The following is a 13,665-nucleotide window of genomic DNA, read 5'->3' as shown; positions in this document are numbered from 1 at the left end:
TATTAGAGGATGGGGGGACTACACGGCATTTTGGTCAAGATTGGCATCTTGGATTGGGCTTATGGTGTTCAATGACTATATGACTTCTCTTATTGTTTTCAATTTTAATGGGGTGATTATTTATCCCGGGCCGATCTTTCGGAATAGGGCATGTGCAGTGCGAAACTCTATTGAGTGAAAAATGCATCGAATGTAGGAACATGCGGTATGCGTTTGCTTGATTAATAACGTGCAGTAGTAGCACAACACACGATAAACATCAATATCATCGTTAGTGCATCACTATGTGGCGGTACAGACGTGAAACATTGTTCGGTTAAGTAGTGTCAGCAGATCAGAGGATGTTGTCTTTGGGGATTTGGTTAAGGACCTCTCAACTTATAAGAGTGGTCCCACACGTAACGGTTGGATGCACGAGAGTACATGCAGGTTAAGGATAATTCCCTCAAGAATCACCTTAGGTGGTTCCAACTGAGTATGGTGACTCGGGACTAGGCGAGTAAATGCCTAGGCACCAACGAATGAGTCTGGGTGGTGCTTTTCGCTATGGTGTTCAATTATCAATTGATCTTCAGACTAGGAGCCACACGATTTTAATTTTTCAGTGGCGAGGTTTTGCTATGTCGTGCGCATGAAGCTGCAATACGCAACATGGCACGCAAGACTAAAGAAACATTTGTACCTCTTTCGAAAGTGATAGCTGGTATGAGATGACTATACACTAAGCGACATGGGCTATATAGAATGCACATTTGAGAATGCGCTTGAAAATGATTCAACACATGGAAAGGTATTGGTACGCGACCTTTGGCCGTTAGGCTGGTCAGCTTGGCATGTCACGGGTTTGCGAAGCATTCTATGCCCGTGACAGAGCTATAGAAAGACTTGCGGCAATAAGGAAGGACCATCACGTCGTAATGACTTATTGAAAAAAGTAAGTCCGTGACAAATTGGTATCAAAGCAGAAAGATTCACGAAAACCTTGTTCTTCATTGTCTGTGACACTATAGACACTACAAGAAAATTGTGGATTAGCGACGGACTATATCCATCACTAATCCGTCGCTAAACAGTTTAGCGACGACTTAGCGACGGATTAGCGATGGATATAGTCCATCACGAATTTTTGCTCGCTAATTAGCAAAAAAACTTATTTGTCGTTACTTTCGTCGCTAATTTGTGATAGATTAGCAACAAACATTATCCGTCTTTAATCCATCACTAAATTTTAAAAACAAAATAAAAAAAAAAGTGATCCCTGTCGGGCGGTATTCCGGCAGCAATAAGCCAGACTTGTACCGCACCCGACAGGCATTGCACATAATGACAACTCTGCCTCATCGCCGGACTTGTACCATCCTCCGTGAACCGGTGCTCTCCGGCGTCGCCGTCCTCCGTGAACCGGCGTGCTCTCCGACGTTGGTGTCCTCCAATGATCGCTATGCCTCGTTGTCGTCCTCCATGAACTGGTGTCGTCGTCCTTCGTGAACCGACGTCGTCGTCCTCCGTGAACCGGCGTCTCCGTCCTCCGTGAATTGGCATGCTCTCCGGCGTTGCCGTCCTCCATGAACCGACATGCATGCTCTTCGGCGTTGCCGTCCTCCGTGAACCGGCATGCATGCTCTCCAGCGCCGTCGTCCTCCATGAACCGGCATGCTCTCTGGCGTTGTCGTCCTCCGTGAACCCGCATGCATCGCCGCTTTAAATCGAGTGAGGTCGGTTTAAATTTTGAATGGGGAGATAGAAAAATTCGCGCTCGGTTTAAATTAAAAATTAGCGCCGGATTTAGCGAGGGAATTTTTCCGTCACTAATTAGCGCCAAAAAAATTCCCTCGTTAAATCCGTCGCTAAAATGTTTTTCTTGTATTGAGAATTAGCGACAAAAAAATTGGTGTCGCTAATCTGTCGCTAAGTAGCGACTGTTTAGCGATGAAAGTTTTTCATTGCTAATCCGTCGCTACTTAGCGACGGATTCATAAAGAAACTTTTCTCTAGCTAATCTATCGCAAATTTGCGACGGAAAAAATCCATCACAAATTTTTGTCGCTAATTAACAATTTTCTTGTAGTGAGAGGACAACAATGATTTATCTTGGTTACGTAATTTTGCACAGCAGAAGTGTGGTTGGTTGAGCATAGAAGCAAGATGTTGGCAGGATGGTATGAGACATCTTGTCGATAATAAGCAGAAGTGTAAGGTTGCTATTTAGTTGGCTAAGGAAATGTAGATAAGCTAAAGATTCCTAGCAGCTGTGCGTTAGGCTCATAGGTGGAGCATGACGTTTGCCTTGTGCATGCAGAGAATGCACGTTGGATTCAGTTGGATGGATTTGCACATTTGGGTATAAGAGACTCAATTAAACTTCTAGATACTCTCTTAAGATTTTGAAAATGCGCTAAGCTACATGGAATGCGTATTTGAAAATGCGTTTGATCAGCTTCCACTAGGCAGCTGTACACAGGGTGATGCACAAGGTCAATAAAAATGATTCAACACATGAAAATGTGTTGGTATGTGACCTTTGGCCATTAAGCTGGCTAGCTTGGGCAATTTGACGTATCACGGGTTTGCGAAGCATTCTATACCCGTGACAGCACGATAGAAAGACTTGCAACGGTAAGGAAGAATTGTCGCGCTGCACTACTTATTGAAAAAAGTAAGCCCGCATCATTATTCATCTCTTGTTTAAATGTATTGACCGAGTTGCTATTAATTATCTTTTACTGATTTTTTCTTTCATTCAATAAAAAAAAACTACGAGTAGATAAACTTGATCAAATTCTAAAATGCTTAAGTTTTTTAAAGTGCAAAATGGATAACATTTCCATGCATATGTCCTTGGCCCCAAGTTTATAAAGTTTTCCTTCGTTGATGGCTAGTAAAATGACCTTGGCCCAAGTTTGTGCGCTTCGTGTAGCAAAATCTTGTGTATGTACAAAACAATTTATGTACGAAAACATGTAAAACCCTTGGATTTCACCAAGATTTTTTGATGATGAGGAACCCTTGCCAAGAACTGAGTCACTTAATGGGCTTACCTTATGGAAGATAAACCCCGGGCGGGGTTGCGGACACCTAAGCCCAAGTTTGTGTGATATATCTATCAAAATCTTGTGTAGGTATAAAACAATTTATGTGCAGAAACATGTAAAACCCTCTGATCTCACCAATATTTTTGATGATGAGGAACCCTTGCCGAGAACTGGGTCACTTAATGGGCTCACCCTATGCAAAGTTAAACCCGGGGTGGGGTCACCCACACCCAAGCCCACCTTTTCACACCAAGATCAAACACTGTTCGAACAAGATTCCTGGTGGATGCAAGGAGTTTTTTTTTTTGAAAGATACAATTAATGAGTCCAATGTACGTTACTGGCTTCCCCTATCTTGCATAAATATTGCATATTATATGCAAAAATATTTTATGTATTCCAAAAGAATACATTACATGTAATTTTACGGTTATATGATTGATGGTGTGCTTGACTCCCCACCGGTTGTTAGGAAGCATCCAAGCGAGGGAAACTCAACTCCTGATTTGGAACAGGGCAGACCATAAGGTGCCACACCTTGCGTCCAAACCACATTTTGTGCGGTCCACTCGTAGGGATGGCAGTGAGGCGGGGGACAAGGTCTCCACCCCTGGCCCCGCCTCAAGATTTTATCCTCCACCCCCGCCTCCCACTACAAAAAAACAGTTGATTAGCGACGGAATTTAGCGACAGAGTTATATCGTCGCTACTTAGCGACGGATTAACGAGAGAAATGAATCCGTCGCTATATTTGTAGAATTTTACGAAACTAGCGACAGATTATATTCCCTCGCAAAATCCGTCGCTAAGTAGCGACGGATTGTGCGAGAATATTTTGTCGCAATAAATACGGCAGTTAGCGACGGAATTGCGACGGCTAAAATTCCGTCGCAACATAGCGACGGCCTAGGCGACGGAATAGTTTCTGTCGCCTTTTCGTTTTTTGAATTACGATGGCTTAGCGACGGAATTAATCCGTCGCTAAGCCGTCGCTAAATGTCGCATTACCCCTAATCCCAGCCCTCTTTTTCCTTTCTCCTTTCGCTACTCCCGCCCGCCGCCCTCTCCCTCCTGCCGCCCTCTTCCTTCGGCCGCCCTATACATCCCGTCGACCTCTCTGCCGGCCCCCACCGTTCGCCGGAAGTCGATCTCCGTCAACCTTCCGCTGCCGCCGCCGCTGCCCGGAGAAACCACAGGTATTTCACCGTTAAATGGATTGGGGGTCGACCCCCTGCGTTTTCCGGCAAGGGGTCGACTCCGCCAGGCGGTCGACCCCCTGCCGTGTCCGACCGGGGGTCAACCCTGGTAGGGGGTCGACCCCCTGCCGTGTCCGGCCGGGGGTCGACCCCCCGCCGTGTCCGGCAGGGGGTCAACCCCTTTTGATGTCCGGCAGGGGGTCAACCCCCTGCCGTGTCCGGCCAGGGGTCAACCCCCTGCCTTGTCCGGCAGGGGGTCAACCCCTTTTGATGTCCGGCAGGGGGTCGACCCCCTGCCTTATCCGGGGGTCAATAAAGTGTTTCAAAATGGTGCATTCTCTCTGAAATGTTTTAACAATTTGCCAAAATCCTCTTATTCTCGACTTTTTAAAGATATTTTTGTTCTGCAATTAAATATAGTATGATTATCGTAAATTATTTTTGTGAACATTACACAAAATATGTAAACCTTCTTTAATTAAGCACTCTTGACGTATGCTCGAAAATATGGTATGACCTTCCCAAATAGTTTTTTGCATCACCCAAAATGTGTTAACATATACTCCAAAACGTATGTCCACCAATATGGTATGATCGTCGCAAATCATTTTTGTGAATGTCGTTCAAAATGTGAACCTTTTTTAAATAAACACTCTTGAGGTACGACTGTAAATATGGTACGATTGTCGCAAATCATGTTTGTGAATGTCATAAAAAATCTGCAAACCTCTTTTAACTATATTTCTCATCGTATGTATGCAAATATGATATGATTGTCGCAAATCATTTTTGCAAATTTCACCTAAAATATGTGAATCTCTTTTAACTAGTTTTTTCAACGTACGTTCGCAAATATAATACGACATTCGCAAATCATGTTTATGAATGTTTTCAAAATCTATGAACCTCCTGTAACTAAATAGTTACCTTTATAAATCATTTGTTTAGAGTGAGATACCATTTTTTTTCATGGTATTTGATTCACCTCCTGTAACTAAATAGTTACCTTTATAAATCATTTGTTTAGAGTGAGTTTTTTTTCATGGTGACTTCATTTTAAAATATCATTTTTTTTGTGCAGATTTCTCAACGGAACTCGCTTGTGCCCCGCCACCCGTGGTAAGTAAGTGACAAAAACAATGCAAATCGGGTAAATACCCGTGGTGAGTAAGTGATGCAAGCGCATCACATGTTATTTAATTTATTGAATGTAACACTTTATTGTTCACACACTCACTTAGTTGTTGATATCTAGGACTGCTTTGTTGGAGTTCGGAGATCATGCTGAGCATGATTTTAATGTATGAATATGGAAGTGTTCTTATTTTTGGAGTACGGAGTTCATGCTAGGCATGGTAGTAGTTAGTGGGATATTGAAGTGTGTTTGCTGCAGGTACATGTTTGAGATTTGTTTGATATGAATTATTTTGATGTATTGCAATGTTTGATGTGATTGTATCCATGCTTACATGTAGTTACTTTCAATTTGATTATGTCTATCATGTGAAATTGTATACTGAAAGCATGCTTCAAATGAATGTATCGTGTCATGAATAGTTTGCACATGAAAATATTAAGTTATCAATGCATGCATCATAATTCTTGTGATTGTATGACATCATATATTGCATGATAAATTTGATATTTTCTTCATCATAGCATTCTGATGGTTCTCTTTTAACTGGTTAGGATACTATTCGGAACATCATACGACAAAATGACTGCAAACCGTGAATGGATGTACCGTAGGATAGTGGACAATGAGTTATCGCATGAATATATGGATGGTGTTGACAGTTTTATTAAATTTGCAACGGCAAGTGTCAGTACAGTAGATCCCACAGGTCGGATTAGGTGTCCCTGCAAGATTTGTAAGAATAATCGATTTGTAGAACCTCATGGCGTTAGACATCACCTATACAGGAAGGGTTTTGTGAGTGATTATCAGAACTAGATGTTTCATAGAGAAGAATTTAGAAACGATTTTGATGCACGGGTGAATGTGGTGCACGATAATCCATATACGAATTTGATATTTGATGCCGCAGGAACAGAACTGGGTTCTGCTATGAGTTCTAGTGATGTAAGAACTGCCATAGATGAAGAATCACCAAACGATGCAGCTAGTAGATTTTATGATTTACTTAGAGATGCTGATGAGCCACTTTGGAACGGTTGTGAGAGTCACACTATCTTGTTTGCAGTTTTTCAACTAATGAATTTGAAGTCCGAGTATAATTTGAGTCAATCATGTTTTGACCGTTTGTGCATGATTGTGAAGAGTATGTTGCCTAAAGATGAGAAATTGCCACAAAATTTCTATCGTGCGAAAGTTATGGTCAACGCTCTAGGTATGGGTTACAAAAAGATTGATGTTTGTCCAAATCACTGCATGTTGTATTTCAAGGAGCAGGAAAATGACATATCATGCCCGTCATGTGGGCATCCTCGGTTCAAGCCAAAGACAAGAGGCAATGGTAGCACAAGATCAAAGGAAGTTTCATACAAGTCGCTCCGCTACTTTCCTATCACTCCTAGATTGCAGCGATTGTATATGTCTTCAAGGACAGCTAAACACATGAGATGGCATGCAAATAAAGTTCGACACGATGAAAACAAGATCACGCATCCTGTTGACGCTGAAGCTTGGAAGCACTTTGATCGTACTCATCAGAACTTCGCAATGGAAGTGCGAAATGTTAGACTTGGTCTATGTACAGATGGATTTAATCCATTTGGGGGTAGATCAACTCCATACTCATGCTGGCCAGTATTTGTAACTCCATACAACCTTCCACCAAGCTTGTGTATGAAACGTCCAAATCTTTTCTTGTCTCTGTTGATCCCTGGTCCGACCTCACCTGGCCAAAATCTTGATGTATATCTAAGGCCATTGATTGATGAATTAAAAGTACTGTGGGATGACGGTGTTACCACGTATGATGCCCACAAAAAACAAAATTTCAACATGAAGGCCGCTGTTCTATGGACAATCAGTGACTTCCCTGCATATGGTATGTTATCTGGTTGGAGCACACATGGGAGGTTGGCTTGTCCGTACTGCATGGAGGATTCCAAAGCTTTTAGATTGATGCATGGAAGGAAGCCTTACTGGTTTGAGTGCCATCGTCGATTTCTACCCAGCGATCATCCGTTCCGACGTCAAAAGAATGTATTTAAAGAAGGCACAACTGAAACGGAAGGTCCATCCTCAAGATTGTCTGGCATAGAGATTCTAAGAAGATTGCGATACTTTCCAGATGTATTAACAGATGCCCGCAGTCCTACACCCTTCCGTGGATTTGGGAAGGATCACAATTAGACGAAAAAATCTATTTTTTGGGAACTACCGTATTGGCCGACCCTATTGATACGACATAATTTGGATGTGATACATTTAGAGAAAAATGTGTTTGATAATGTGTTCAATACAGTAATAAATATTAAAGGAAAACGAAGGATAATCCGAAGGCCCGTATGGATTTAAAATTAATATGTAAAAGACCAGAATTGGAACTCAAAGAGTATAATGGCAAAGTACTGAAACCAAAGGCGAAGTACGTGCTCGGACCTGATCAAATAAAACATGTATGTCAATGGTTGAGACAACTGAGATTTCCAGATGGATATGTCTCTAACATTGCTCGGGCTGTGAAGATTGACGATGGACAGTTATATGGGTTGAAGAGCCATGATTGTCATATCTTTATGCAACGATTGATACCCCTAGCATTTCATGATATGTTAGACAAACCTATATGGGGGCTATTGTCTGAGTTGAGCGGATTTTTCAGAACATTGTGCGCATCGGAGGTCGTTGTATCAGATGTAAAGAATCTCGAGGACTCTGTCATCACCACTGTTTGTCTGTTAGAAAAGATATTTCCGCCAGCATTTTTCGATGTTATGAAACATTTGATCATACATCTGCCATATGAACTAAGGGTTGGTGGCCCTGTGCAATATCGATGGATGTACCCATTTGAAAGGTATATGTTTTTTTATATTTGTCTCTTTAATGACAGATATTTGAAATTTGAAATGTATATTCTTGTCAGATGCATGTTCGACCTAAAAAAAAAGGTTCGTAATAAAGCAAGAGTAGAAGGCTCTATTTGTGAGGCGTACACTTTAGAAGAGATTTCAAATTTCTCATCTATATACTTCGAACCTCATATTCCAACACGTTACACATGCCCGCCCCGTAACGATGATAGAGAACAAGTAACTGTAGCTGACAAGCTGTCGATATTTCAACCACTTGGGCATGCATTTGGTAGTTACTGATCAAGGCTATTGAAAGATCGAGAGCAAGATGCATCACACATCTATATTCTTTTTAATTGCTCAGCGATCGACCCATACATCGAGTAAGTATATGCATATGCAACTCAATTATAAATCCTTTTATGTTCTATATGTGTATACATGGCTCGGTAATATAAGTATTTGTGGTTTGCAGACGATTTGATCTGGAGTTGCAAAGCGAAGTTTCACATCTCACTGATGCAGAAGTACAAAAAGAACGTGAAACTAAGTTTGTGGAGTGGTTGAAACTGTTGGTAAAGAAGCTAACATAAATTTTGTACTTATAAACAACACTAAGTTACTTAATTGATCGTGATCACAATCATTGTTTATGTCTGTGCGTAGGTTCGCCATGGTGATGTTAAAGATCAAGGAATATGTGATTTAGAAAATGGTCCGACCAAAGTTGTGCAATGCTACAACGGGTATATCGTAAATGGTTATCGATTCCATACAAAAGACTACGGTATAAACAAATCAATGATAAATAGTGGCGTGTGTGTCAAGGGTAGCAGCTACGGTGAAAATGAACATGATTACTACGGTGTTATAGAGGAAATAATGGAGTTGACTTACTTAGGCATGAATAACAGGGTTACGATATTCAAGTGTCATTGGTTTGATCCAACTGCAACAAGACTTGACAAAGCTTCAGGCATTGTGGAAGTGAATCATAAATCCAGGTTTGGAACATATGAACCATTCATATTAGCCTCGCAAGCTCAACAAGTTTATTATACTTCATATCCGAGTATAAAAAAGTCAGATAGAAATGAATAGTGGGCAGTTTGCAAGGTGAAATCCAAACTATACCCCGAGTATGATCAGTTACAGGAAGATGAGTTAACTGAAGACAGTGATTACTATCAATCAGATGATGTCTATGACTTCGCTTATGGTCACGATGTTGCGCATGATATGCATGTCATATCTCCATTGGCCGATAAAACATTCATAGAGGAATGCGATCCAAATGATGTACCAAGTGGATGGGCAAACAATGAAGAAGAAGAAGAAGAAGAAGAAGAAGAAGAAGAAGAAGAAGAAGAAGAAGAAGAAGAAAGTCAAACTAGTGACGAGGAAGAATTCTCAAACTAGTGAGCAAAATCTTATACTACAAACCTCTATTTAAATGCATTGTAATACTTGATGTGAGTTGTATTGCAATACTTGGTGTGAATGATTAAAAATTTTATTTGAATGTATTGTAATACTTGATACGAATGATTCGAATGCATTGTAATACTTGATGTGAATGATTTCAATTATCTGAATGTATTATAATTATGCAACGAATGATTTGAATTAGTGCAATACTTGATGTGAATGATTTGAATTATTTGAATGCATTGCAATGCTTGATGTGAATGACTTGAATGCATTGTAATACTTGATGTGAATTATTTGAATGTATTGTATGACATATGTTATTTGTTAGAATATAGTTCGTGGAAGTTATAGTGGTCGCTCATCCAGTAGTAGCCAGGCTCAGCCTTCATCTTCACGGGCTCCTGTGATAGGTATATCATATAACTAATTGGATGCTTGATTAGTTCAAATGCGCATTCTGAGAATTTCTAATGTATTTTTTTACAGATGATGTTGCGCCTGTACACGACCCACCTACACCAGTTGATCACACAAGTCAAGAGCCAACACAGAAAACATGGTCTTCTCAGGCTGACACAAGAAGACTCAGTCGAATAGTGTATATCGATAATCGACCGTAAGTATTTTGTTTTCAATTATTGCATATCTTTTAAATATTTTATATTGATATTTACTGTGTAACAATTCATGTGCAGCACAAGGTTTGAGCCACAAGAAGTAGTACGAGAGATTAGGAATTCACTTCTTCAACATCTATCAGGACCAGTTGCTCAATGGAAAGAGTACTCAAAGGTGATGTTAGACAGATTGTGGTCCTCATTCATGGTATACAGTTGTTCCTCATAGTTAATGTGTTTCATAGTTAATTTATTTAAGCAATGTCTACAGAATGACTGAAAATATTTGTAGGCTTCGAATCGCTTCGCAACTACGATGGAAGAAAATGATGCAAGGAAGGTGTGGCAGAAGGTGGCTGCCAATCGATTTGCAGACATGTTGCACACTATGAAGACTGCAGCAAAAAAAACATCTGGCGTAGTAGATGATCCATTACTGTGGAAGGGTCATGGTCCTATTACTATCAGGAGAGATTACTGGGATGAAATATGCGATAAGTGGGCGGGAGATGCATTTAGAAATCGCTCTGCGAAGGCTGCACAAAATCGATCGAAGATGCCCGAAGCCCATCTACACACAGGTGGATCTAAGACATTTGGGAGCCACTTAAAGAAAATGGTAACTCATCAATATATAATATTAATTTTATAAGTATTGTTGCAAACTTGTGTACTAAATCTTTTGTCATTTAACTTCGCAGAAAGCAGAAAAAGGAGGCAGTGTACCATATAAAGATGTGTTTGTAGAAACACATAAACGAAAGACCACAGGAGTCTTCGTATCAGAGAAGGCGAGAACGACAACGGTATGTATTAATTATATTAATAATCATTGCAATATATATGCAAGTTATCATAATGTTATCATTAATTATTAATGAATACTTTAAACATTATTTTGTAGGAGGCATATGAGCAACAGATGGTAGAGCGATATGGCGATGACGCTACTCAACATCCATCATTTTATCCTACAGCATGGGTGACTGCAGCAGGTGAACCCAAAAAAGGTCGCGTGTTCGGGTTTGGGAGTAATATGAACACTTCACCAGTTATTGGTTCTTCCAGTTACGGCTCACCGACTTCTTGCGCCGACATAAGCTCCAAGCAACCGACTATTCTTTCCAGTGATGATGTACGCGAGATCATTAATGAATCACTGAATAACTACTTCCAATACACCGTCGCCCCCTTTCTCCGAAATGAGATCAAGGCCGTTGTTCAGGATAGGGGATCTTCGATTCCAGGTCCCTCTCAGGTATAATCGCATATTCAGTTTTTTGTCTGCCTTAGAACACATATGAGCATAATCGAATCACATATATAACTTTTTGCCTGCCTAAAAACACATATGAGCATGTTATAATCACATATTCAGTTTTTTGACTGCCTTAGAGCACATATGAGCATGCTATAATAACATATAGAGTTTTTTTATTGCATTAGAGCACATATGAGCATGCTATAATCACATATAAAGTTTTTTTGCCTGCCTAAGAACACATATGAGCATGATAGAATCACATATAAAGTTTTTTTGACTGCATTAGAACACATATGAGCATGCTATAATCACATATTCAGTTTTTTGACTGCCTAAGAACACATATGAGCATATTATAATCACATATTCAGTTTTTTGACTGCCTTAGCACACATATGAGCATACTATAATAACATATAGAGTTTTTTTACTGCCTTAGAACACATATGAACATGTTATATATCATTTATGATAGAATCACATATAAAATTTTTTGCTTTGCCTGCCTTAGAGCACATATGAGCATGCTATATTCACATATTCAAATTTTTTACTGCCTTAGCACACATACGAGCATGATCGAATCACATATATAGTTTTTTGCATGCCTTAAAGCACATCTGAGCATGGTAGAATCACATATAGAGTTTTTCTAGATGCCTTAGAACACATATGAACATGCTATAATCACATATTCAATTTTTTGACTGCCTTAGCACACATATGAGCATGATAGAATCACATATATATATATATATATATATAACTTATTGTCTGCCTTAGAGCACATATGAGCATGATAGAATCACATATAGAGTTTTTTTATTGCCTTAGATCACACATGAGCACATGATATAATCACATATAGTATGTAATTTATTTCATTATATTTTGTTTATCAATACTGACTGTTCTTTTCTTGTGTAGGCTGCTAGCGATAATCAGCGTAGTGGAGCTGAAGGGACAGATAAAGACAATGAACAAGAAGACGCACAAAATCTTGGCGATGATTAGAGGACTGTGTTGAAGAAGTTCTATTTTTTTTATGTTTCCTAATTGTAATTGTTGAATTGTAAATAATTAAACTTCTTAATTTTAAGGTGGAACGATTAATTGTTGTAGATTCTTGTTATATGAAATTTTTTGTGTGGTTTGTTTTTTATTTACAGGAAATATAAATTGTATAGGAAATAGAAATTGCTCGGTATTTAATTTTCAAATAAATTTTTTTTAATTTTTTTTCATGTTTGCGACGGATTAACGACGGAACCATCCGTCGCTATTTATATTAATCTAGCGACGGAAGTAAATCTGTCGCCAAGCCGTGGTCGCCGTTTAGTACCGGCGGATTGGCGACGGAATATAGCGCTCGTTATTCCGTCGCAATTAGCGACGGACCTGGCGACGGAATAATTCCGTCGCCAGTTAGCGTCGAAATATTCGCGACGTAAGCATACTGTCGCCTCATTGTCGCTAATCCGTCGCTAACATGCAGTTAGCGTCGAAACATTTGCGACGTAAGCATACTGTCGCCTCGTTGTCGCTAATCCGTCGCTAACCATGTTAGCGACGGATTAACGACGGAATGTGGTCGTCGCTAATCTACTGCTTTGTTGTAGTGTCCATCCCCGGCGGGGGGAATGTATTTTATCCTCCATCCCCGGTTCAAACAGGGATGAGGCGGGGCGGGGATATTGCAGGGAAAAGCGGTCGGGGCGGGGACGGGGAAAAGTGCACGTCCACCCCCACCTCCATCCCAGGCGGGGATGGATCGCTTTTAACCTTCGTCCCCACCTCCATCCCCGTTTCATACCCGCTTTCCCCCGGTCCACTGCCATCCCTATCCACTCGAGTTAAAACCCACGTGCTTAAATTCGACGATTTAAGTGGCTGGCCATTCTCTAGTATTTAAATAGTGATATTTTTCTTGCAATTATCGATATAGGATTAAAACTGATTCCTCTTTCTCTCTCTCTCTCTTATGTACATCCAACAATGATGTGGAGACCATGCTTTGTTCAGCACGTTGAACTTTGTTCGATGTCGAAAATCTTACTGAGGAACGATGTCCATCAATCGGATTTTATCTGTGATTGTACCAAATTCAATTCCGTGTAGTTACTCATGGTAAACCAAAA

General features: G+C 40.2%; 1 protein-coding gene across 1 annotated transcript; it reads left to right on the top strand.

The window, feature by feature from the left end:
* The first annotated feature begins 730 nt into the window (after nt 1–730).
* LOC149832060 (uncharacterized) lies at nt 731–12,689 on the top strand. The gene is made up of 4 exons (XM_090013147.1): nt 731–790; nt 10,965–11,069; nt 11,168–11,521; nt 12,455–12,689. The coding sequence occupies exons 1-4, from the start codon at nt 731–733 to the stop codon at nt 12,539–12,541; spliced, it is 606 nt and encodes a 201-aa protein (XP_089869273.1). The 3' UTR covers nt 12,542–12,689.
* Nucleotides 12,690–13,665: the final 976 nt, after the last annotated feature.

This window comes from Nuphar pumila, chromosome 7 (genome assembly GCF_984573655.1).
Source record: "Nuphar pumila chromosome 7, dmNupPumi1.hap1.1, whole genome shotgun sequence".
In the NCBI taxonomy this organism is placed as follows: domain Eukaryota; kingdom Viridiplantae; phylum Streptophyta; class Magnoliopsida; order Nymphaeales; family Nymphaeaceae; genus Nuphar; species Nuphar pumila.
Note: the sequence above shows the minus strand (reverse complement) of the source record. Positions and strands in the feature narration are given on the sequence as shown.

Bases quoted from the DNA above. Each gene is read 5' to 3' on its own strand.
- LOC149832060 (XM_090013147.1), top strand. From the start codon at position 731: ATGGGCTATATAGAATGCACATTTGAGAATGCGCTTGAAAATGATTCA. The intron at 11,070-11,167 runs GTATGTATTAAT...ATTATTTTGTAG, and splicing joins AGAAGGCGAGAACGACAACG to GAGGCATATGAGCAACAGAT. The intron at 11,522-12,454 runs GTATAATCGCAT...TTTCTTGTGTAG, and splicing joins CGATTCCAGGTCCCTCTCAG to GCTGCTAGCGATAATCAGCG.